The 22265-nt window shown below is 42.5% G+C and overlaps 3 protein-coding genes across 3 annotated transcripts in view; 2 read left to right on the forward strand and 1 right to left on the reverse strand.

Moving 5' to 3' along the window:
* The window catches only part of LOC146968354 (butyrophilin-like protein 2), a 116342-nt gene extending 94748 nt beyond the window's left edge, over nt 1–21594 (forward strand). Inside the window, exon 2 of the mRNA XM_085759133.1 lies at nt 21112–21594. Coding sequence (XP_085615259.1) covers nt 21112–21521 — 410 coding nt within the window. The 3' untranslated portion in view covers nt 21522–21594. The remainder of the gene's footprint in view (nt 1–21111) is intronic.
* LOC146968365 (uncharacterized) lies at nt 760–7968 on the forward strand. The gene is made up of 4 exons (XM_085760333.1): nt 760–837; nt 1455–1817; nt 4876–4992; nt 7928–7968. The coding sequence occupies exons 1-4, from the start codon at nt 765–767 to the stop codon at nt 7966–7968; spliced, it is 594 nt and encodes a 197-aa protein (XP_085616459.1). The 5' UTR covers nt 760–764.
* On the reverse strand, nt 9382–18331 carry LOC146968366 (uncharacterized). Its single transcript, XM_085760334.1, has 8 exons — nt 18301–18331; nt 17398–17661; nt 17062–17318; nt 16832–16976; nt 16115–16216; nt 14396–14491; nt 9956–10018; nt 9382–9866 (listed from the first exon to the last, which is right to left on the reverse strand). Exons 1-8 carry the CDS (start codon nt 18329–18331, stop codon nt 9787–9789), a joined length of 1038 nt encoding a protein of 345 aa, XP_085616460.1. The 3' UTR covers nt 9382–9786.
* Nucleotides 21595–22265: the final 671 nt, after the last annotated feature.

Consider the following 22265-nt stretch of genomic DNA (forward strand, 5'->3'; position numbering starts at 1 on the left):
GAGGTAAATATTAAAATTTTAGACATTTTTATTTTTTTTATTTTTTTAATTACCACACACACAAAAAGTACCGAAAACAGGTACCGATTGGTACCGGTATCGGTTCCCAGGTACCGAGTATCGATACCATATCGATTCAAATGCGAAAGGTACCCATCCCTATTCATGACTGTGTCATGTCAGTCTTATGACGATACCTTCAAGTAAAGTGTTACCGAGTTTTTATTGGGAGCACTTACTACGACCGCTTCTATGTATCCTGTATGTCCTGTATGTCTCTTCAGTATGTGGATTATGTACATTGAAGTCTCCCTGTTAATTGAATGTTTTGCTATGCAACCAAGCTGCACTATGGGCCAGAGACAAAGCTCCCTTACCATACAAATAAAGTTTACCTCACCTTAGTGAAAGAGCAGACACAGGTGTTCACCAGCTTCCTGGGTGATATTTTAACAAGAGATTTTGACAAGACTTAATTTTAATAACAGTCTATATTTGTTTACCGTCATGTGTGATGCTTCAGCCTTTATGTCATGTCAGTGAAGAGCTGTGGGGGGAGGGAGAGCGTCTGTTTGGTGTCTCTTTGCTGCCATCTGGTGGCAGCCAAGAGATACTCTCATGTGAAACCAACCACCTGATTTCCTGGAAGCAGAGGATGCTCTCCTCCACCATCACCATCACCCCCACACTCTCCATCAGCAGCGTTAGCAGGTGCAGCATCTTCAGCTCTGGACCGGCCGGACTGAGTGCATCTGTAAGAGACGATGTTGTCGCCTGACAGGAACTACCCTATTTATTTGTTGATGACAGCATTTTCAGGAACATATGCCTCTGTCGGTAAGTGTGTATGTGTGTTTGAATGATTTCATCTCTCAACTCCACATCCTAACAGGCAGAAACATTTTTCAGCTCAGTGGTCAGAGTCATATCACTGTGTCTGTGCTTAACAGATCAGAGGACAATGAAAAAGCCGAAAACAACTGAGAGAGAAAGGATAAATTAGAAAAGCTTCAGCTCAGCATTCAGCACCATGGACAGCTCCATTTGAGGCGTGTTTTTTTTTAGGGTGTTTCCCTACCAAAGTGAAACTGAAACTGAAACTGTATTCTGATTCATCAGCATCAGAAAAGCTTAGAAGGAAACTGTGTACTTAAATTTTTATTATTGTATTATTATTGTTAAACAAGTGCAGGTACAAGAATAAAGTATAGTAAAGTATAATAGGTCTGTACTGTATGTAGAGTATGTGCAAGTGAACACTGTGCAATGTTCAAGCTTTAAAGTCCAGGTTTGTGTTTATTTTGACTATATAAGAAAAAACAGATGACAAATAGAGAATGATAAGCACACACAAAAAATTCTGACAGACAAAAGCACAACAATTGTAAAATGATAACTGATTATTGTCCAGTTTTAGTCTCGATAAAGTGGAGGGGCTTCTTGTTCTTGTTTAGACCCACGGCAGGTTGAGGGGAAACCCGGGGAGGACGTCACGCTGGACTGCGTAGTCCCCACTCAGACACCCATCGAGGTTCTGAAGTGGATCAGACCGGACCTGAAGTCGGAGGGGTTCGTGTTGTTCTACCGGGACAAAGGGGTGATGCCGTCGTACCAGCACCCGTCCTTTAAGGACCGAGTGGAGCTGAGAGACCTGGACATGAAGGACGGAGACGTGTCTTTGATCCTGAAGAACGTCACCGTCAACGACACCGGGAGGTACGAGAGTCACGTGACCCTGAGCGAGCCGGGGCCGGGCCGCCGGAAGAGGATGTCCTCCGATCTCAGGTGCATCATCCACCTGAGCATTGAAGACTCAGGTGGGTTTCAACTTAGAAACTATAATACTGGTCATCAGTGATGTAAAAGTAACACACGGCTGATGATGCATGCAGCCGCCACACGGAGCCCCAGGTTCAACGTCTGCGCATGACAAAATGTCTTCCAACACCTTCTAACATCTTACGGAAGCGTATTGCACTCACTTGAGTAAAAAAAAAAAAAATCTGGTTTTTCTAAGTAATTCATTTTTTTGGTCGGGGTCCGCCCGCTATTCAGACATCCCGCTATTCCGACATGTCACTATTTAGACATCCCGCTATTACGACATCCCTCTATCTAGACATGCCGGTAGTCCGACACTTTTTGATACCGCTATTCCGACACGTCTTTTTTTTTTTTTTTTTTTTTTTACAGCTGCGATACCCAGGCGCGTCTCTCTCTGTCTTTTCTTTTCAGCATGTCTATCACTGGTTTGATGAGGGAGTGATGTTCTTAATCTCAACAACTCAACTATCAAGCAAACAAAACTGACACATATGATAAACAAACAGAACTATGCTGCAGTTTGTTTGTCAAGTTAACCTGTGACCTTCAGCACCACGGACAGCGCCGCGGATGAGCCGCGGAGCTGCAGCTGTGAGCGTCTGGGCTCTGGGCTCAGGGCCTGGGGCCTCATTTATCAAAACTGTAAGTAAGCAGTGTAAACTGCTGCTACTAAATGTTTTGCTTAGGCCTACGGTGAAAAGACATCCCAAAATATTTACACCTTTTTCAGATCTATCAAACTGTGCGTGCACAACTCTGCACCTCAACTTTGATAACTGGATCCAAGAATGGTGCGCAGTTGCGCACGTGAACACACCTCCGTCCCCGGAATGCCTACACAACCATATGGTCAGCACGTGCATATTAATTAGCCATGTGCGCTCTGTGGAGCGACAACAAAGTGACAACGAAGACAACAGGCGGAGGGGGGGGGGCTAGATACATGGCATCGGGCAATAAATCAGGCAAAAACCTCCCAAATCTCAACAAAAGGGAACAGAAAAAAGAATAATCTTATGTAATCTGCCCCTTTATTCCAGACAATCTTTTTTTTCTTCTTTTACCTATGTTAAAACAATGTAAAGCAGCAGGATAAACTCAGGTGACAGAATAATAACAGTCTCAGCTCTGCAGATCAGTGTGCGCTGCTGCCGGTGTGTTTTTAAACTTGGAGGGTATGTTTTTTCTTCTCTAATAGGCCTATGTATTTGTGTATGAGAAACAGTGTCTCAGATGAAAAAATAAAAATAAATCAGAAGGACACTCTGACTATAACGTAATCAATCAATGTCGGAAAAGCGGAATGTTTGAAAAATAGTAAAGTGCCGCTACTCCGACAATGAAAAAAAAAAATGTCGGAATAGTGGGACGCTTAAAAAATAATGTTAATGGCCCTATTCCGACAATTAGAAGTCAATGTCGAAATAGCGGCATGTCTGAATAGCAGCATGTAACCTTTTTGGTCTGTTTTTCGTGGTAATATTTTTCAGACTTAACGAGAGTGAGAAGCTCCCACCTGCAAGTAATGTGAGGACTGATTTCAAAATAAAGGTGCTACATCAGACTGCTCTGATATTTTCTGAGTGACACTCTCTGAGGTGGTGTAACAGGTTGTTTCCTTTCAATGAAAATCTGAATTTTAAAGTGAAATTCCGGCGTAAGTGTAAACCATGGTCAAACACACCGTAACACCGAGTTAGACCCCCCCTCGAGAGATCAATTTGCCCGACCGCTACATTCACGAGATCCACCAACTTCAGCAAATACCGCAATATCGCCACACACGGCGCTCTCCGGATCCACTGTCTGACCGCAACCAAAACGCCACCATTTGCCCAAAATAATGCTCAGAACTGCACCAAATGTCATCAATAGTACACACAGGGTCCCAGCACGTAGTAGTAGAGTTGTCAAACATCTGCTAGCTTTGCCTGTTTTCTTTAGCAAGGAGACCAGATACAACTCACCTACTTCTCCTCCGGGAGCCGCTTGTTGGTGAGGAAGCCCTGACGAGTCGATCACCGAGTGCACCGGAGTTCCGCAGCTCAATCAACAATTACCTCATGGAAATACAATCAGAGTTTTTTTTTTTTTTATCTTGCATATCACTTTATAACTATTATTATCGAGTGCTGGCCACGATATAGGCGCAAATGAGCATTTTTAAGAGCTGCACAGGCAAAAGCTAGCAGATGTTTGACAACTCTACTACTACGTGCTGGGACCCTGTGTGTACTATTGATGACATTTGGTGCAGTTCTGAGCATTATTTTGGGCAAATGGTGGCGTTTTGGTTGCGGTCAGACAGTGGATCCGGACAGCGCCGTGTGTGGCGATATTGCGGTATTTGCTGAAGTTGGTGGATCTCGTGAATGTAGCGGTCGGGCAAATTGATCTCTCGAGGGGGGGTCTAACTCGGTGTTACGGTGTGTTTGACCATGGTTTACACTTACGCCGGAATTTCACTTTAAAGAGAACACAGTGAAAATAAGACTGTATTTTTTGTGGAGCATATCCATGGATGTATGTTAAGCAATGTAGAAGAATGCACCTTTACTCAGCATGGATCTACATCCATGGTTATGAGAAGTACTTTTATTTTGAAGGATGTTTGTTATACGCTCCCGGATGTAGCTTGCCCCGGGAGAAGTTTGTTGATGCTTGTGTTCGAGCCGTCAGTCATGAAAATAAAGCAATGGTGGAACCTGTGCCAAAGTGGAGTTTGAATAAAAATCCCCATCAGTGTGTAATAGATCTGTGATGAAGTGGAGATTTGACTGCAGCTGTTAAACGTTACTTGCAGGTGGGAGCTTCTCGTGGGATTTTGAAATCTCGTTGAAAAAAAAAAGCCACGAAAAACTGAAAAAAATTAGTCTGAAAAACAGAAATAATTACCCTAAAAAACAAACCAAAAAATAAATGACTCAAGTGAATGCAATACGCTTCCATAAACGTCCAGCTTGAATAATGATACTAATGTGTGTGTAACCCTGGCTGCCTGTTGTCCCTCTCTTCTAATTGGACAATTCACACCTGTGCTCCTCTCTGCAGGTGACGCACATGAAGACGTCGGGTACAGACAAATCACCACCTTCCACATCCTATGTTTTGGTATTCCTGCTGTTGTTGTTTTGGTTTTACTTGTAGTAATGGTCATAGCAATCTATAGTAAATGCTCGAAGGAAGGGGGAAAAACAGTGGAATCGATCAATGTTGCGAGTTCAGAATCAAATCCTAATGCTGCTGATCTGACATCTGTATGACGTAGTACATCATCAGTGTATCCCCTGATGCTCCATTCCCTCCCTTCCCCACCGTGCAGCTCATTGTCCACACCAACTGAGGCTTTTGCAAACTAACCCACTTACAACTAACCACTGAGCCTGAGGAGAAGCTCCATGCTGACAACGGAGACTTGTTACCGGGACCAAACTTCTCCTTATAGTCAACATCTAAAATCATTTCACTATGACAGGTCGAGACTTCAGCAGGGGAACAGAAGATGCATGATGTTAAACCTCCATCAAACACCTGAGGACTGACACAACAAGAAGTTACACTGCTGTTCCAAGACGGCCATGACTGGAGATCGTCAAACGTCAGTCAAGGTTGGAGGAACTCCTCGGATCATGTGTGTTGTTGTTATTGTTATTGTTGGACTTTGGGTAAAAGTAGCTGCCCACTGAGAAAATGTGAATATGACCAAAGATTTGGGTTTGAGGTTCTGTTTCACCTTCATCATTGAGTTTAAACAATAACACTGACATGCATTAAACCTCTGTAGGGGAAAAGCTAAGTATTGTCAGGCCTGTGCTGTACATGTTTACATTTGTTAAAAGAAGCGATATGTAAGAATGTAGCCAAAATTGTTGCCGTTGTTGTTCCCCCATCCCCTACTCCCCAGACTCGAGGTTGCCAGACAGCGACGCGCTAACCTCTGCTCTGCTCACTCACAGTCAGTCTTAAAGTCTCAAAGCAGAGTAAAAAGCTAAATATTCATCAACAATCTCACTGTTTTATTGCTCTGACTCAGTAACTACGAGCGGAGTTCACGTCACTCAGGTGATCTGAAAGTTATTGTTACATTTCACTGCTCCGACGCTGTGTCTGTGTGCAGCTCTGACACACACAGTAACCCGGCACCATCTATTAGATCTGTCACTTCTTTCCATCTGTTCAAGACCTCACTAATGTCCTTGTTTCAGACCCCCTGCTGTTGCTATTAGTTTTTATTTTCATGTATTTTCACCTTTTTTTTTTTTGCCCTTGTGATGGGGTTATGGGCTGATGGGGTATGGTGGGGTGGGCGGGGGGGATTTGGGAGCTGTTGTGGACACTTTAACTGTATGTTTTGTGTTGTGTATATGTGATTGTATTGTATTGTATTGTATTGTCTGATTGTTTTGATGTATAGGACCCCCTGGAAGACAAGATGATGCATCTCAAGGGGTTATCCCTTAATAAAATTTGAATTTAATGCTTCCCTTTAGCTTTAGCTTTAGCAGCAGCTCAAACAATCTAGGCTATATGCTCACAACAGCAAGCTGTGTATTAAACGGCAGAGCGACAAGCCGCTTATTTCTACCGTGTGATATCAAGGAAATATGACTATAATAACCGATAATAGAAAACAACCTTTTTTTTCACGATCTCGTTTTATCTCCCAGCCGTGGTTGCAGCTCAGTGGAAGCTAACTGGCAACCCAGGGGCTGAAATGCCGCTGACGCTGTGACTGGGAGAGAGCGCTGGGTGGCAACACATGCCAACACGTAGGATTCAAAACATAAACATGATTTGCGATCTGCAAAAAAAAAAAGTAATGTGAATATTCTGGCTGTACTATTGTTGTTGGTGAGTTCATCATGTTATATAAACATTATTCCTGAGTCTCTGTGACATATTAGGATGATTTTACAGCCAGTTGCTTTAGATTTCTTACATATTACAATACGATACGATAAACTTTATTGTCCTGTTCAGGGAAATTTGTCTTGGACACTGTAGCTGCGCCATAAATGCCTTAATAGCCACAGTGACAAAAACAAAAAACAAAAGAACAATACACCTCATCCATATTAATCCAACAGCATTGCACATCCCATAACATAGCACATATTCCATAACATAACACATATTGCACACATCCCATAACATAACACATATTGCACACATATTGTACCTTTAACATTTATTTTTTTTATTAAGGATACTGTGACTAAGTGTACAACTTTATTTATTTTAGATTTCATGCATTTATGTATTAATTTATCTGTGACAGTGGGTGGACTATAAGGTTGTAAATAAGAACTTGTCCTTAATTGATTCTGCCTGGTTAAATAAAGGTTAAATAAAAAATAAAAAAGACTATAACATGATATGGACGATCATAATGTGAGGAGTGCAGTTCTTTTCTTTGTCCACTTGGGGTCAGTGAAGCAGCAGTGAACACAACACTGACACACGATCAGTTCCAGCAGACACAGACACATGGTCGAATCTGTGGAGTTGGGCTTTACTCTTCCCTCTCCCTCCTTAAGCTCAGTGTTTGTTCCACAACATCTGGCTCTTTAGCTACTACAACCTCTTAGGAACATCTAGCTCTTCAGCTCCTATTGGTGAGCTACAGATGTTTCTCTTAAAACATCTGCTGCAGCAGAAGACGACAAGATTACTTGGTTCTAATCTAATTACGGATGCAGTCAGCCACCATGATGAAATGATACATAACTCCTAATTATACAACTACAGTCGTGGAATCACTAGGTGGCGCTGTCACTGTGGTTTAATGTCATGATCAAAGACGTTAAGATAGATAACGAATAAGATGAACTCACTGTATCCCTGCACTTCCTGAACAGATGGAGACGCCAAGGTCTCCAAACTGAAGCTTCAGTGACCTCACTCTGGATTAAACCATCTGATGGAAGAGTAAATGCAAATATTAGTAGTAGTAGTAGTAGTAGTTTATTTGTCCCTGTAGGGAAATTACATATTACAAAGTTACATGAAACTCATGAGATCCACAGATTCAAATAAATGCAAAATATAATTTATAATAATCAACAGTTCATCTGTAAATGTTTCTGTTGTCACTTCTATGCAGACGACAAACTGTTCTACGTGTCTGGACCACAGATCTTCTAGAGCCGGTGTCACTCTGTGATACCACTGCACATCAGTTTCTGCACATCAATGACTCCAAACTTTGCTTGATATCAGATCAATAACTTATGTTAATCAATAGTTTTGAAGCCCAATCCTCACTAGACTTAGTTTCAGCTTCGTTTACAGCGACTCAGATATTTCATTTACATTCATGCAGAAATCAGTAAACACAAGACAAATGTATAAATGACAAAGTCTTGATGTTGTTTTTGTCGGTAACAGAATCAAAACTCTCCAAACTCTTTGTTCTGAAGCGGTGAACGGTGTTCAGGCTGTTTAAAGGCTGCGGTTGTGGTTCTTGTTCATTTGTTCTCTGTCGTCTCTGTTGTACACAGATGTGTGCATCGGTTAGCCACAACCAAATCGGAACAAGTCACATTTTCCATCACACAAACTCTGAAGCTGAACCCACAGAACCACACGAGAGAGAAACAACTAATGATACCGGAGTTTATTGATCCTGCAGAAAGAGAGAGACACGCCAGATCTCTGCTGCAGGAACAAAACTACAACAGTCAAACATATAAATATGGCTGGATGATGGTTGTTAAATATGAATGAAAACAGGACAAGAACAGGGAGCGTGTTTGGATCTGAAGCTGTGGAGGTGGGAACAGTTTCCTCTGAGGCAGGTGCTGCTGTGGTTATCTATATATACACGTACGTGGGACTGAGAACGGACCACGAAGAACAAGCTCTGACACAACAAGGCTCCTAATTATATTAACACAGAAGTAAGTGATATATTTGTGTTAATATAAGTCTTAAATAGTTGTATCTTCCGACAGCAATCACTTCTATAGAGTGTTTGGTCTGAAACACGGGTCTGTCAGTCCCTCTGCTCTGCTCTGAGCCCAGGAGAAAACTTTTATCGTATCCTACAAGTTTTATCCAATGAGGAGAGAGAACGGCATAAAGGGGCAGTCCTCTCTGTGTGTGCAGCCAAGGGACGCGCCTGAATGTGGTGACGTAGGGACGAGGACCAATAGATCCATGACGAGGGCGGGGGGGGGCTGCTAACTCCATCGGCTGACAAGAAGTTATGGTGCATTCAAGGCAACTCGTAACTCGTGTTTTTCCGACCTGTGAACTCGTACCAGTTCGATCTGGTACGAGTTCACGGGTCAGAAGTTACGAGTGGCCGTTATAGTGACTTTCACAGGTAAAACAGGTCGGAGAAACACGAGTGTGTTGCCTGGAACGCTACAAAGTCGTAAGTTGTGACTTGAAGCTGTAATTTACGGTTTCAAAAGCCTGCCTGGAACGCAGCATTAGCCAAAACCACCGGATCGCTTACTTCTGCTTTAATAATATTAACAACAACAACAACGATAATATGATGATTATACTGATTGTCTTCCTCCAAACTTGCCTTACAGTGTGTGTTTAACCTCAGCAGCACCACTGAGCTACGTTTACTTCCATTAAAGTATTTTATTTACAACATTATTTGATATATTTTTTAATAATATTTTTTAAATTATTTTGTATGCCATGTGTCATACTTTTGCATTTGATGTCTTCCTGAGTCCTTTGATAAATAAACATATCATCACTGTTATATTTACAATTGTTGCGAAAACTACAGTAAGTCAAGTAGGACTAAATATAAGTTAACACCAGCAGACATTTTTAACAGTGTAACAACAAGGTGCTAGAGGAGGCAGTGGTTTTGTAAGGTGTAAATATCTGCATATAGCTGCCATCTGACTCTTTTCACAGCATTCGTGTGACTCTCACACACCATGCATAGAAAACAGTGTGTACTGTGGTGGAGGGGCCTCTGGTGAACACACGTCAGCAGTGCAAGTGGTGTGAAGACGTGGGCGTCGTCTTCACTGAAGAGTAGACGACCTCCTCTGGCGCCGGTGGACACTCTGAACACACACACACACAGTTTGTTATAATCAGTATCTGTGCAGCATCAGTTTAGACGTCCAGTCCACAGAGAGAGAAGCAGCTTTACCTCTGGTCCGGTTCACTCTCACTTGTCCGTACGTGACGTCTTGTGTCTTCACCGGTTCTCTCTCTGGAAAACAAAGCAGCTGTCAGGTCACAGCAGAAACTAGCAGGTGGACCTGAAGCGGCGTGAGAGAGATGCTTGCACGAGCGGTGGTTCGACCACAATGGAAGAATTAATACGATTATCTATACTGTGGTGTGAAAACCTAGTGTGTTTGACCGTGTTTGACAAACACGCTCGCTGTTAGTGAGAACAGAAAGTAGCTTCACTGCTGCTGACCAGAGACAAACAGTCGTGTCTTCCTCAGAAAGAGGAAGCTGGACCACCACAGCGCTCTTCACTTCTATTAAACGGACCTGACACATTCACCGCAGAGTGCAGAATAGATACAGATAAATGTGTCGCAACAACATCGTCAGAAGCAGCAGCATCATCAGACCACAGCTCAGAGGAATCGGCAGGAGGAAGCTGCTGCTGTGGTTTCACAGGTTTTGGCACAAAAAAAGTAGAAAACGATCGGTTGCAACAGAGAAGCAGAAAACAAGCAGCTGAGGAAGACTCCGATGAAGGCCAAGCTGCAACACGTCAAACTAAAGTCGAGATCGACCACAGCTTCATCTGTCGGCCTAATCGCCCCACTGAGCTGGTTCTTCATTGGTCAGTGCACGTTGAATTAATTAATTTATTTATCATTTCAATGAAAACTGAAACAGAGAGCACTTGCCTTCAAAGTAAGAGTCTGACATGTTGACGTCCATATTTACAGACAGTGTTTGTCTTTAACACAGAGAAACAGTTATGGTTGTAAGTTTTTCTTCTCATAACTTAGATATAAACTAAAATACTATTTCGGCATTTAGGGCAGACAACAGATGCAAGAAGTATGCTCACATGATGTATATGCTGCGAATGTCTGTTTCTGAATGTCAATAAAAAATAAATTACAAAAAAAACAAAAAAAAACACAGAGAAACAAAGATACTAACCTCAAGTTCAGAGGGAATCTATTAATGTTTTAAATTATGTTCATGTTTGTCCAAATCATGTAACTTTTACTTTGAAGGTGACTGCTCTGTTTCTGGTTCTTGACTTCCTTAGCAAATTTAGATTTAGCAGCAGCTAATTAGGAACAACGTCACAAACTACCCAGGGGGCAAAGCAAAAAAACGGACACGGAGCGTTGTAAAAGGTTTGACACCAGAAATGATATCTAGGAACTTCAAGGATTAAAACCTGGGTGGACAACCCGGTCAACCAGCTGCTGGAAAGATACAGGGGGCTAAAACCCCGTTTTGGGGTCATTTTGCTGGCAAAATGATGTAAATGCAAATATTTAGGTACTACAATGGCATAAATAGTCATACAACTATAACATTTGGCAGAGAGTATCTTGACGCATAGGGGGAGGCATGAAAAAAAGATTCTGGGGTTTGTTGCAACTCAATTTTAAGATGTCACCCTCAACATCCCAAAAAAGACCAAAAAAAGTACTGTTCGCCTGACAAATTCTCATGAAAATTATTATTTTTCAGCACTTTATGGAGAATATCTATGCTTAACATGTATATAGAAAATTTCCTTAATTCATAAGCTTCCATTTGAAACCAAGCTAGCCTTTCTATCTCAAAAGCCCCACTTGCTGTGGCCAACGGTCTTCTCTATCTATCTGTTCACTTTGGGGAGACCAGAAATAGAATGGTTTCTGATCATGCCAGTTAACATGCAGTTTTTCACAATAGGTGTTGCATTGTTTGGAGGCAGCCTGTAGCTTTCCAGTAGCTAGTAGAAAGGCTATCTTGGACTCAAATGGAAGCTTATGAATTAAGGAAATTTTCTATATATATGTTAAGCATAGATATTCTCCATAAAGTGCTGAAAAATAATAATTTTCATGAGAATTTGTCAGGCGAACAGTACTTTTTTTGGTCTTTTTTGGGATGTTGAGGGTGATATCTTAAAATTGAGTTGCAACAAACCCCAGAATCTTTTTTTCATGCCTCCCCCTATGTGTCAAGATACTCTCTGCCAAGTTTTATAGTTGTATGACTATTTATGCCATTGTAGTACCTAAATATTTGCATTTACATCATTTCGCCAGCAAAATGACCCCAGAAAGGGGTTTTGGCCCCCTGTAGCTTTCCAGCAGCTAGTTGACCGGGTTGTCCACCCAGGTTTTAATCCTTGAAGTTCCTAGATATCATTTCTGGTGTCAAACCTTTTACAACGCTCCGTGTCCGTTTTTCAAAAAACTGGGATTTTGCCCCCTGGGTAAACATCAACAAAGTTGCAGTAGCACGAGTGACATAATTAGGCCACGCCCCTAAAATGAACCGACGTGTTTATTCTATAAAACAACAGTCTGAACCCTGAAGCCTGACAGACTGAACTCTGGGTAAAAACTCATCGAACAGTCCGTCTGACTCTGCTTGTACTAGCATTATACTAGCATTAGGCCTATGGGTCCTCCCTGCAGTGTAGACGACATCGGAAACATTTTTGACGGTGTAACAACAAGGTGCTACAGGAGGCAGTGGTTTTGTGGTACAGGTGTAAATATCTGAATAGCTGCCGTCTGACAGTTTTCACAGTATTCTCCATTGAAAAAACACACTGATCTGTATAAAGTGTAACACGTGTGACTCTCTGTTGCTGCACAGGCCAGAACACACAAAGTTCACTTCTGTGTTTAAGAGCTGATTAAATAAAGTTTTGTTGGTTTGTTTTCATGGCACATCTGTGTTGTTTTTCATCGTGGTTTAGTAGAATCAGAGGAGAAGGTCTCAGATCTTCTAACGACTTCATGTCGACTGCTGCGTTAGCATGTTAGCATGTAGCAGAGCGGGATCATCCCTATGTTCCCCACTTTGTATGGGACCGGGGAACATAGGACCTTTTTAAAGGGTCCTATCTTCCCCGTTTTTCCCCAAAAGGGTCCTATGTTCCCCTCTGTGTCCAGACCGGGGAACGTAGGACCCACGTTTTTTTAGAAAATGGCTTTTTCCCGCTTTTCCCCAAAGGACCCGGGGAACATGCAATTTTTGGTCCCATACCTGGAAGTGGAGTTGTGAGTGACTTGGCATATTTTTGGTCCCTATTTTTGAGTGAGAAGTTGAGTTGTGACTTTGAGTGAGAAGTGTAATTGTCCCATTGGTTGGGTTTAGGCAATGAAGAAAGGAGTTGGTTAAGTTTAGTAAATAAAGACCAGGTAGAGGCTAGACAGGCCAGATAGAGAGAGAGTCCAGATAAGTAGAGAGAGACCATCGACCAGCAACAGCAGGGAACATAGGACCCTTTTTTTGAAAAAAGGTCCTATGTTCCCCGGTATGTATTGCGACCGGGGAACCCTTTTTGGTAAAAATGGGGAACATAGTAGGGGAGAGCGGGGTAAGTAGTGCCAATTTTTACTTAAATTGCCTTTAAAGCAAGGGGCTTATAATAATGCCCCCAACTAATATATGTACATATAGTTTAGGATGTTGTGCATCCCTGGGAACAATCACTTTGAATCTTAAATCAACTGTTTCAGAAATATAGCTTCAGAAAAAAAAAAAAAAAATCTGGCACAACTTGCCCCCGGTGCGGGGTAAGTTGTGCCATTAGAGAGAATACACTGGGGTAAATTGTGTCATTGATAATTGAAGTAAAACAGATCATTTTAATCTCACAAATATTAATGCTATATAAAAGCAAGACATTCAATACAAAATTAAAGCCAGAAGCGGCGATGATCGGGCCTTCGCTTGTCCCCATGTAGTCGTGGAGGCCTGAGGCACACTGGGGGCTGTGGCGCAAAGAAACGCAGTGTTTTGTTCATCCACCAGGCTACGAGCACAACCAGACTGGGCAGGTGTGTTCAGGGGCGGTCCCTCATCACACATGTTAAGTTTCAAGCAAATCCGTGCCCACTGCCATGTTTCTCCTATACACAGACAGCACTGCCACTGGCACAACTTAACCCAGGCCCTTTGGCACAAATTACCCCAAGCCCAGCATTTTGAGAAAAAAGGATTCCCCAGCTGTTTTGAGCTGGCATCATGCTAACTGTATAGACTCATGGTGTAGCTTAATAAAGCACTAAAACATGTGTGAACTGTTTTCAAAGTTATCTATAATTGTTCAAACACGGCAATCAAAAAACCTTGATCATAGAAATTTGACTTTGGAGGGCAAAAACTTGTTTTTTGAACATAAATGTGCTTTTCTCTCAAGCCATGTGTCTCCCTTCTTGATAGGATGAGTGAAATGGATGCCCCTTCAAAAATATGTGGTCACATGACCAACTTCTTCTATGGTTTTCTAGATAACAGGGGTGGAACTACTTGCCCCATGGCACAAATTACCCCACTCTCCCCTACCCATTTTCAAAAAGAGGGTCCTATATTTCCGTATAGGGGAACATAGAACCCGGGGAACATAGGTATGCTCCCAGTAGAGCAACTTTACCTCTCGTCTTTGATCTTCCATCTTTAATGACTACTTGTCCATAAGTGACTTCTTGTGGCGTCCTGACATCAGAGTAGACGACATCTGGATCGCTCTCTGGACAAGAGAGAGAGGGGACATTCTTGTGTATGAGGGTGTTTTATGTTGTTTATTTACTCATATTTTTAATAAAGGCATTCTATCAATTCTATATTCTCTATATTATTTTAAAGCTTATTTATATTGTCTTGAGAGGTTCAATACATATATTATATTGTGTAGCTATTGTATATAGCCTATATATATTACAGTTTTTTACTTTTGGTAAAGCACAATTTTTAAAACTATGGCCCTTTTGTCAACACACAAAAATCAAACATATACACACAAGGTACAAAATTTCAGACATCTCTTGCACAGCAAACACTTCATTCAAAACTATATGAACTCTTTGAAAAATGTTATTTTTCCATCACAACTTTATACACAAATAGCAAATCAGTGCCTATTTCTATTTGTAGCATGCTGTGAATAAAACTATGAACACAAATGCAATGGGGAAACACTTTTTTTGTTTTAACACCCACATTTTACGGAACTCTGTTTCTGCAGCAGTGTTTAGCAAACAGCACACACAGGCTTTTAGTTTTGAATGATGTGTGTAACGTAGATAACCGTGTGTAGTCATTTGCAAAAAAGTGTGATTAAGAATTGCAAACTCAGTGTAAAGCAGAACATGTGCGTATAAAACAGCATATCTGGTCAACAGATCGGCTACACGAGTTGGTGGTTTCAATAACTGTGCCACGAGCACCAGTTTCTGTGTCTTAACAATGGCAAAAAGCTGTATTATTGTCATTATAGCTGATTCCAGGTCAGTTACTACTGCCACTGTACAAACGCTGTTAATTAATAATGCCAAAAATTAACAATAAGATTAAAACCTATTCTCTGACAGTTGGAGTGTGAGTGTGACGTGATGGAAAATTTAAGGTGGAAATGTGTGAGAGGCTAAAATGAACCGGAAAACTAGACCGCAGCACCAGTCAACGTCTCTACCACAGGACGAACACGTCCACAGAGTCAACAACACTCACCAGGACAAAGGTTGATTTCATATCAAATAGAAAATGGTTGGTGACATGACGACAACACACAGTGTTTAATAGTGACGGAAGTTTAAGTTTGATCACTTTAAACAGTCATATGTTTAGATTTACTTTGTGTGTGTGTGTGTGTGTGTGTGTGTGTGTGTGTGTGTGTGTGTGTGTGTGTGTTGTACGTTATGGCCTAGATTGCCTTTGTGTCTAATAAAAGACTCGGGGCAGAGCGTGTGCAGATTGACACTGAGTTCAGGTGTTTTCATCAGAAACAGGAAGTTGGACGACCACAGAGCAGTTGCACAGATCTGAGACCAGCAGCAGCTCTGTCTTCTGCCAACACTCACTTAACCACAGCAGAGGCACCGTGGACACCGGGAGGCCCATGTGATGGGGGGACAGTGTGTTGTTGACAGAGGACGAGCAAAGTGAAGGGAAATAAATCTTCAGCTTCATTACCGCTCACGCTCCGTTTCATCTGAACGTCTCTTTCATTTTAACACGAAAACCAAGTCTGAGTTTTGAAGAGGTGACGTCCAGACAAACAGACGTCTTCACTTCCCCTAAACACTCTCACTCTGGCATAAAAATACTTCAACGGTCAGAAGAATTTTACACAATCTTACACACACTGTTTTACCTTGGCTCCGTCTGATTGGCTGTTGCTGCTGACGGACTGTCTTGATGTCAGCGTACGTCAAGTTTTCGCCTGTGATCTCACCTTTGACCTCTTCATCATCAGCTGTGAATATAGAAAATAAGTAATATTTATCATTACTGTGAATATTAATGAACTGTAAAGTCACTGATGAAAATAACTAATTTGACTAAATGTACTTTAGCTTCTCTCCACTGGCTTCTTTACTGTGGAACCAGCTCTCTCCATGGGTCAAAGAGGCAGACACTCTAACTACATTTAAATCTATGCTTAAGACCTTCCTTTATGACAGGGCTTTTAGTTAGGGCTGGTTCAGGTAGCTCTGAACCATTTTATAGCTATAGCTATGGTGCTGTTAGACCGACCTGCCCTCCCTTCCCATGAACCTGTCTGCCATCCAGTCCTCCCATTAAGCTGGCCTGCTCTCCCTGCCTCCCTTGCCTACCTGAAGCTTCCTCCATCAGCTCTTGTTAACATGTTTCCCCCATTCTGTGTCATAAACTATCAACTATTTTCTTGTCTGTAACAACATCTATTGCACGTCTGTCCGTCCTGGGTGAGGGATCCCTCCTCTGTTGCTCACCCTGAGGTTTGTGTAAAAACAGGCTATACAAATAAAATTGCCTTGCCTTACCTTGCCTTACAACAACTTTATAATAACTGTTCAGAAAAACTAAATCTGAGTGTAAAGTCTCTCACCTGTAGGTTTCCTCTGGACACATCGTCTCACCAGGAGAACCAGGAGAACCAGTAGAAGCAGAACACAGACTGATACAACAGGCAGCAGCACAGAGAGAAGAGGAGGAAGAGGGGAGGTGGTTGTAGGTCCAGCTGTGGTGGGGGGCTTTTCTAAAAAGAAAAAAATAACAAAGGGAAGATGAATCAAGAGGTATCGGTTCTGCTTTTGGTCTGACACACCAACACTTCACCTCCTGACCTGTGACAGTGATCCAGCTGGGTGGAGACCCTCCATGGCCTGTGATGTCACAGCTGTAGAGGCCTTCATCAGACTTGTTGACATGGTGGATGGTCATGTGACGTGTAGGCTCAGTCCTGATGAGGGAGCCATCTTTATAGAAAGCAGCTGGGGGGTTGGAGGGAGGGGTCTCCTTTGATTGACAGCTCAGAGTGACATCATGTCCCTCCATCACAGGGAGGACAGGACTCTGCAGGATCACTGGTCCACCTCAACACAGAGACAAAGTACAGCAGTTGATCCATTTCCACACAGCTTCATCAACACTGACTCCACAGTCTGATCTTACCAGTCACAGTGATGTTGATGCTGCTGCTGCTTGTTGCTCCCTCTCTCAGCTCACACCAGTAAACTCCACTGTCCCATTGGGCGGTCACACTGATTCTACAGGAGGAACCATTTAATCTTCCCCATCCAGCTCCACACTGAGTCCTGGTGTCTCTGGTTGTGTTCCTCATCACCTTCCATCCAGCAGAGCTGTCGTCCTCCTCACAGCTCAGAGACACTGAGTCATGTTTAAACAGCTGAGAGCTGGGACTCACAGTCAGACGAGCTGAGAGAGAGGTAAAAAATAAAATAAAATGCACATACAAAAACTGCTGAAACATTTCACTGTTGTCAAATTCATCATCTTCTCAATAGTTTTAAATCACAGCCCCCATGGGTAACAACAATATTATTACTATTATTGTTGTTAACATTGTTCTTATTCCAATATAAAAATAATAACATCACTGACCTTGTAGTGTTGTGCAGCTCAGCAGGAAGATCAGGTCTACAAAGACACAACAGGTTGGTTTGAGTTCAATACTCGCAGCAATTAGAGCTAAAACTCTGATGAATCCAGATGTGAAAGCAGATGCTTCATCATCTGGATAGAAGAACCTTATTTAGTTTTACAAACTGTAACTGAAGAAGTTTAATCACTGGTTTGTTTAAAGGCGTCTGATGGTCTGATGCCACAGGATCACTGCAGCTGTGCCAGATTATTAACATGAGAGCATTGTTGCCCTGTGGCAACCCCCAAGTCGTTAATGTTTAATTGTTTTAATTTGAATTTGAATTTATTGGTTTAAATATACAGAGACATTGCACATTAATAAACATTTCTGTAAACATGCCGGTTTAAGCAGGTTTTCCAGCCATCAGCTGCTCCTCTGTCTCTTCTGGTATAAAACTAAGACCTACTCACAGATCAGACGGTGTAGAGACGTCTCCTCCATCGTCCTCTGCTCTGCTCTGCGATCAGCTCTGACATGTTGAAGTGGTGACACCGTGTAGAGCCCACCCCCTTCCTCTCTCTCTCTCTGTCTGTGCTGCTATAAAGACTCAGGTTTAACTGTTGTTGAAATGTTGACATATACAACTATTTCATGAATACAAACTCATTGGTTTCCTCCACTTTACTTTAAGCTCTGTGAACATCAGTTTCCAATAAGGAAAATAGTGTAAGAAAACCAAAAATAATTACATTTTTAAACTTTTTACAAATTACTACAGTGGCACTTCTCACACAGAGGAGCTGTAGATTGTACATATTCACACAAACTGAAATACAGAAACCTGGTAACACTAACTGGAAAAAAAGACTGAACCTTAAGCCTCCTCAGGGTCTGAGCTTTGTTGGCCTGTGATGAACAGCGTGTGGTCTATCAAGTTTTCAAACTAAAATGTATTCCTCAGATTAAAGCTGCTTCAAAGTCAGTCAAAAAGCTTTTCCATAAAAATGTGTCTACAGTACAGTATTTGTCTAGAAGTGTTGAGGTCAAAAGTTAAAAACATAACTCAAGTGAAAAATTGAAACATTAACATGAGAGTGGATGTGTGTGACCAGCAGAGGGAGATGTTTGATTGGGAATGATCAATGCAGCACACCACTGAAGAGAGTTGGTACTGAGGTCTAATGAGCTAATGTGGCAGTGTAGTTACATAGAGCATACATGTTTTGGGGGGAGACACCTGGTGAATCACATGTAGGTATTTTTTTTTTTGTGTGTGTGTGTGTGTGGTTTCAACCATGTTTTTCTCAGGGCTGGAATTCGGTTACAGTAGTTGTATCAGGGATGGGTAAGGTGGTCAGTTGGTTGTTTTTTTTCTTGATCCAGCATAAGAAAAAAGACAATGTCCTGGTGAGTTCCTGGTGCTCAGCTCTCAAAGCAATGAAGGCAAGGCAAGTCAAGGCAATTTTATTTGTATAGCCTGTTTTTACAAACAGTTTGTCTCAAAGGGCTTTACATGGCATCGTAACAACATCCTCTGTCCTTAGACCCTCACATCGACTGAGGAAAAACTCCATGGAAAACCCTTTTGGAAAACCAGGAGAAACCTCAGGGTGAGCAACAGAGGAGGGATCCCTCACCCAGGACGGACAGACGGGACAGAGATGTTGTTACAGACAAGAAAACAGTTTAGTTTATGACACAGAAAGTAAAAGGATGTGATTTCTTCCTTCTGGCTGTAGTAGTTTACGATCTGATCTGATGATCAGCCATAGATAATAAAAGGACACTGGTGCATCAACCTCTATTACTCTTTGACTGAGTGGTGAAGAAACTGGTGGGAGTGTGCTCAAACAGCTGCCAGCTCAAACACACAAAACAGCAGATGTGGGGAATTGTGGCTTCAGTGAGTCATCTCCATGCCATGTGTTCTGCTCATGCATTAAACCAGCTTATTCCAATCAGCACAGCTCTTCCTTCAGCCAGGAAGGTGATCTAATCAGTGATGGTCCTGGTGACTGAACAGAACAAATACATGGCATGGAGATGACCTGCAAACTCTGGTTTGAATCCCACGTTGAGCGGTCATATCTGCGTGTCACCCCCCCTGCCTCCCATTTATTATTTTCAAAATAAAAAGCTGTCCGATAGGTTCATCATCCAATAAGGTCTATTGGAAAAACTCCCCAGTTCTGCACGATTCACGTAAATGACCTAATTGACCAAAAAAATGACGATTGTAGCCGAAAGGTAACTAGTTTGCAGGTTGTTGAAGCCACAATTCATACCTCTGCAAAACAGAGCTATTCAGTTGCCCAGGCAAAAAAACCGAAAATCTTTGTACATACTAACATGTAAGTCAGTATTTAGTCAGTATGACCCGAAACATTTGGATATGCAGCAGCTGTAATTAGTCCTGTACTATAATGGGTACAAGTTAAGCTTGGACTTCACTGCAGGGACCAGTCTGGTGCTGATGGGAGGGTTTAAGTCCAACAGCCCTCCTCCCTCTCAGCCACAGGCCCCTCCCCTAAGGCTGAAGTCACGTGGTTTACAAGAAGAGCAGCTGTAAACCATAGACGTTGGAAGCATGAACTCCCTCACCCCCCTCCACTGCCTCTGTAGAGGAGTGGTTGTCTCAGTTTTTTAAGCTCTACTGCCTCTCACTCTGACACACACCATGACTTAAGCCGAAAGAAGACGGACTATTCTCTCTCTCTCTCTCTCTCTCTCTCTCGGACTTTCCCCTCAGCCACCTACATCTCCAACAGGTTCATGTGAAATTAACTTAAATCTATAACCTAAACTTTAAGGATTATAGATTAAATGTAGGTTCCCCAGTCAGGATTAATAACCTCAAAATCTTCATCAACAACCCATCAGGACCAACAATGTCTTCTGTGTCATTTCTGTTTCTCTATTTGACACTCGTTTTCCTCTGTCTGGTCTCTACTGACGAAGGTGAGTTATGCCTAGTGCTATTATTGTTGTAATGTGTTTGTACTGTGACGTGGTTTTGTCTTATACTGTGTTTTTTTTCTTTTTTGTAAGGCATTACAGTCCCCTTGCATTATTGTCCACAACAAATTTCCACCAGGGGACAATGAAGTATATCTTATCTTATTTAGCTACAGTCTCAGCTCTTGAATATGTGTGTGTGTGTGTGTGTGTGTGTGTGTGTTTTGTCCAGTTGACCAGTGACCCCTCCCTCTCTCTGATTGGCTGCTGTGTGAGTGTGGAGTTGGTCTCTGACCTTTGACCTCTCTGCTCTGTTTCAGTCCCAGAGAACATCACAGCTGAACCTGGACAGTCTGTCAATCTGACATGTCGAGCTCCCAGCAACACTGACGTCATAGTTGTGGAGTGGACCAGATCTGACCTGGAATCAGGATATGTGTTGTTGTACCGGGACGGATGGCCTGTTCCATACAACCAGCATCCGTCTTTTAAAGGCCGGGTGGAGCTGAAGGACAGAGAGATGAAGGACGGAGACGTGTCCATGATCCTGAAGAACGTGAAGAGAGACGACGAAGGAACATACGAGTGTCATGTCTTCCAGAGAAAAATAAACCGCAGGAAAAGAGCCACTTTCGACACCAAGCCAATCAAAACCTTCAACCTGGAGGTTGAGTCAGGTGAGTCCCAGAGTCCAGACTCTGTTGTGTTCTTCACTCATCACCTACCTGACAGCTGATACCTCACTCTGCTTCTCTCTGCAGGAGACACAGAGGAGAGAGGAGATGAGGAGGGAGGAGTCAAGGAGGAAGGAGACAGCAGAGGACATGTTGCAGGGGGAGTCGGTCTGGCTCTGTTTGTTGCTGTTGGTGGTGGTCTGTTCTATAAAAAACATAGAGGACTCTCAGGTCAGGGTTCAAGCAAAGTTCCTCTTGATGAAGAGTCACAGCCAGCTTCAACAGTCAACAGTAAAATGGAGGATGAGGTTCTTGTGTCTAACCCCTCCACCATCTAAGCTTCTCCTCCACGTCTCTGTCTCTGCAGTAGACAGACCAGTGTCTCCTGACAAACTGTCCTGTCTCAAAGTGTCTCAGTCCAGATCTAAAGTTCAGCTCCAGAACAAACTGAGAGACTCCAGAGCAGAAACACTGATGAGGAAACCAGACACTCTGATTGGCTGTGATGCTGAGGTCACAGGTACAGGTGAGATCCCCTTCTGGAATTGCTACCTTAGCGCGGTGGAGGGGTTTGAGAGCTCAGAGGATCCTGGGAGCTGTGTTGTCTGGAGTGATCAACTCCTGGTGAAGGTCTCCCATGGCAACCGTTCCCAGGTGATGAGCCAGACTAAAGGCAATTCTCTCAGAGCAGTGATACTAGGGCTGCTGGTTATCGACAATGTGTGTCTATTTAAAAGATACATAAATATAGAGAGCCTAAGTAACGTCGCCATGGAACCTCAACTCAGAAAAAGTCTCCATGGAAG

The sequence above is a fragment of the Trachurus japonicus genome, chromosome 18 (genome assembly GCF_045865225.1).
Source record: "Trachurus japonicus isolate A0001 chromosome 18, Traja_1.0".
In the NCBI taxonomy this organism is placed as follows: Eukaryota; Metazoa; Chordata; class Actinopteri; order Carangiformes; family Carangidae; genus Trachurus; species Trachurus japonicus.

Bases quoted from the DNA above. Each gene is read 5' to 3' on its own strand.
- LOC146968365 (XM_085760333.1), top strand. From the start codon at position 765: ATGTTGTCGCCTGACAGGAACTACCCTATTTATTTGTTGATGACAGCA. The intron at 1,818-4,875 runs GTGGGTTTCAAC...TCCTCTCTGCAG, and splicing joins CCTGAGCATTGAAGACTCAG to GTGACGCACATGAAGACGTC. The intron at 4,993-7,927 runs GTAAATGCTCGA...ACTTCTATGCAG, and splicing joins AATGGTCATAGCAATCTATA to ACGACAAACTGTTCTACGTG.
- LOC146968366 (XM_085760334.1), bottom strand. From the start codon at position 18,331: ATGGAGGAGACGTCTCTACACCGTCTGATCT. The intron at 17,319-17,397 runs GTAAGATCAGAC...CTCTGTGTTGAG, and splicing joins CATCAACATCACTGTGACTG to GTGGACCAGTGATCCTGCAG. The intron at 10,019-14,395 runs GTAAAGTTGCTC...TTTGTTTTCCAG, and splicing joins TGGAAGATCAAAGACGAGAG to AGAGAGAACCGGTGAAGACA.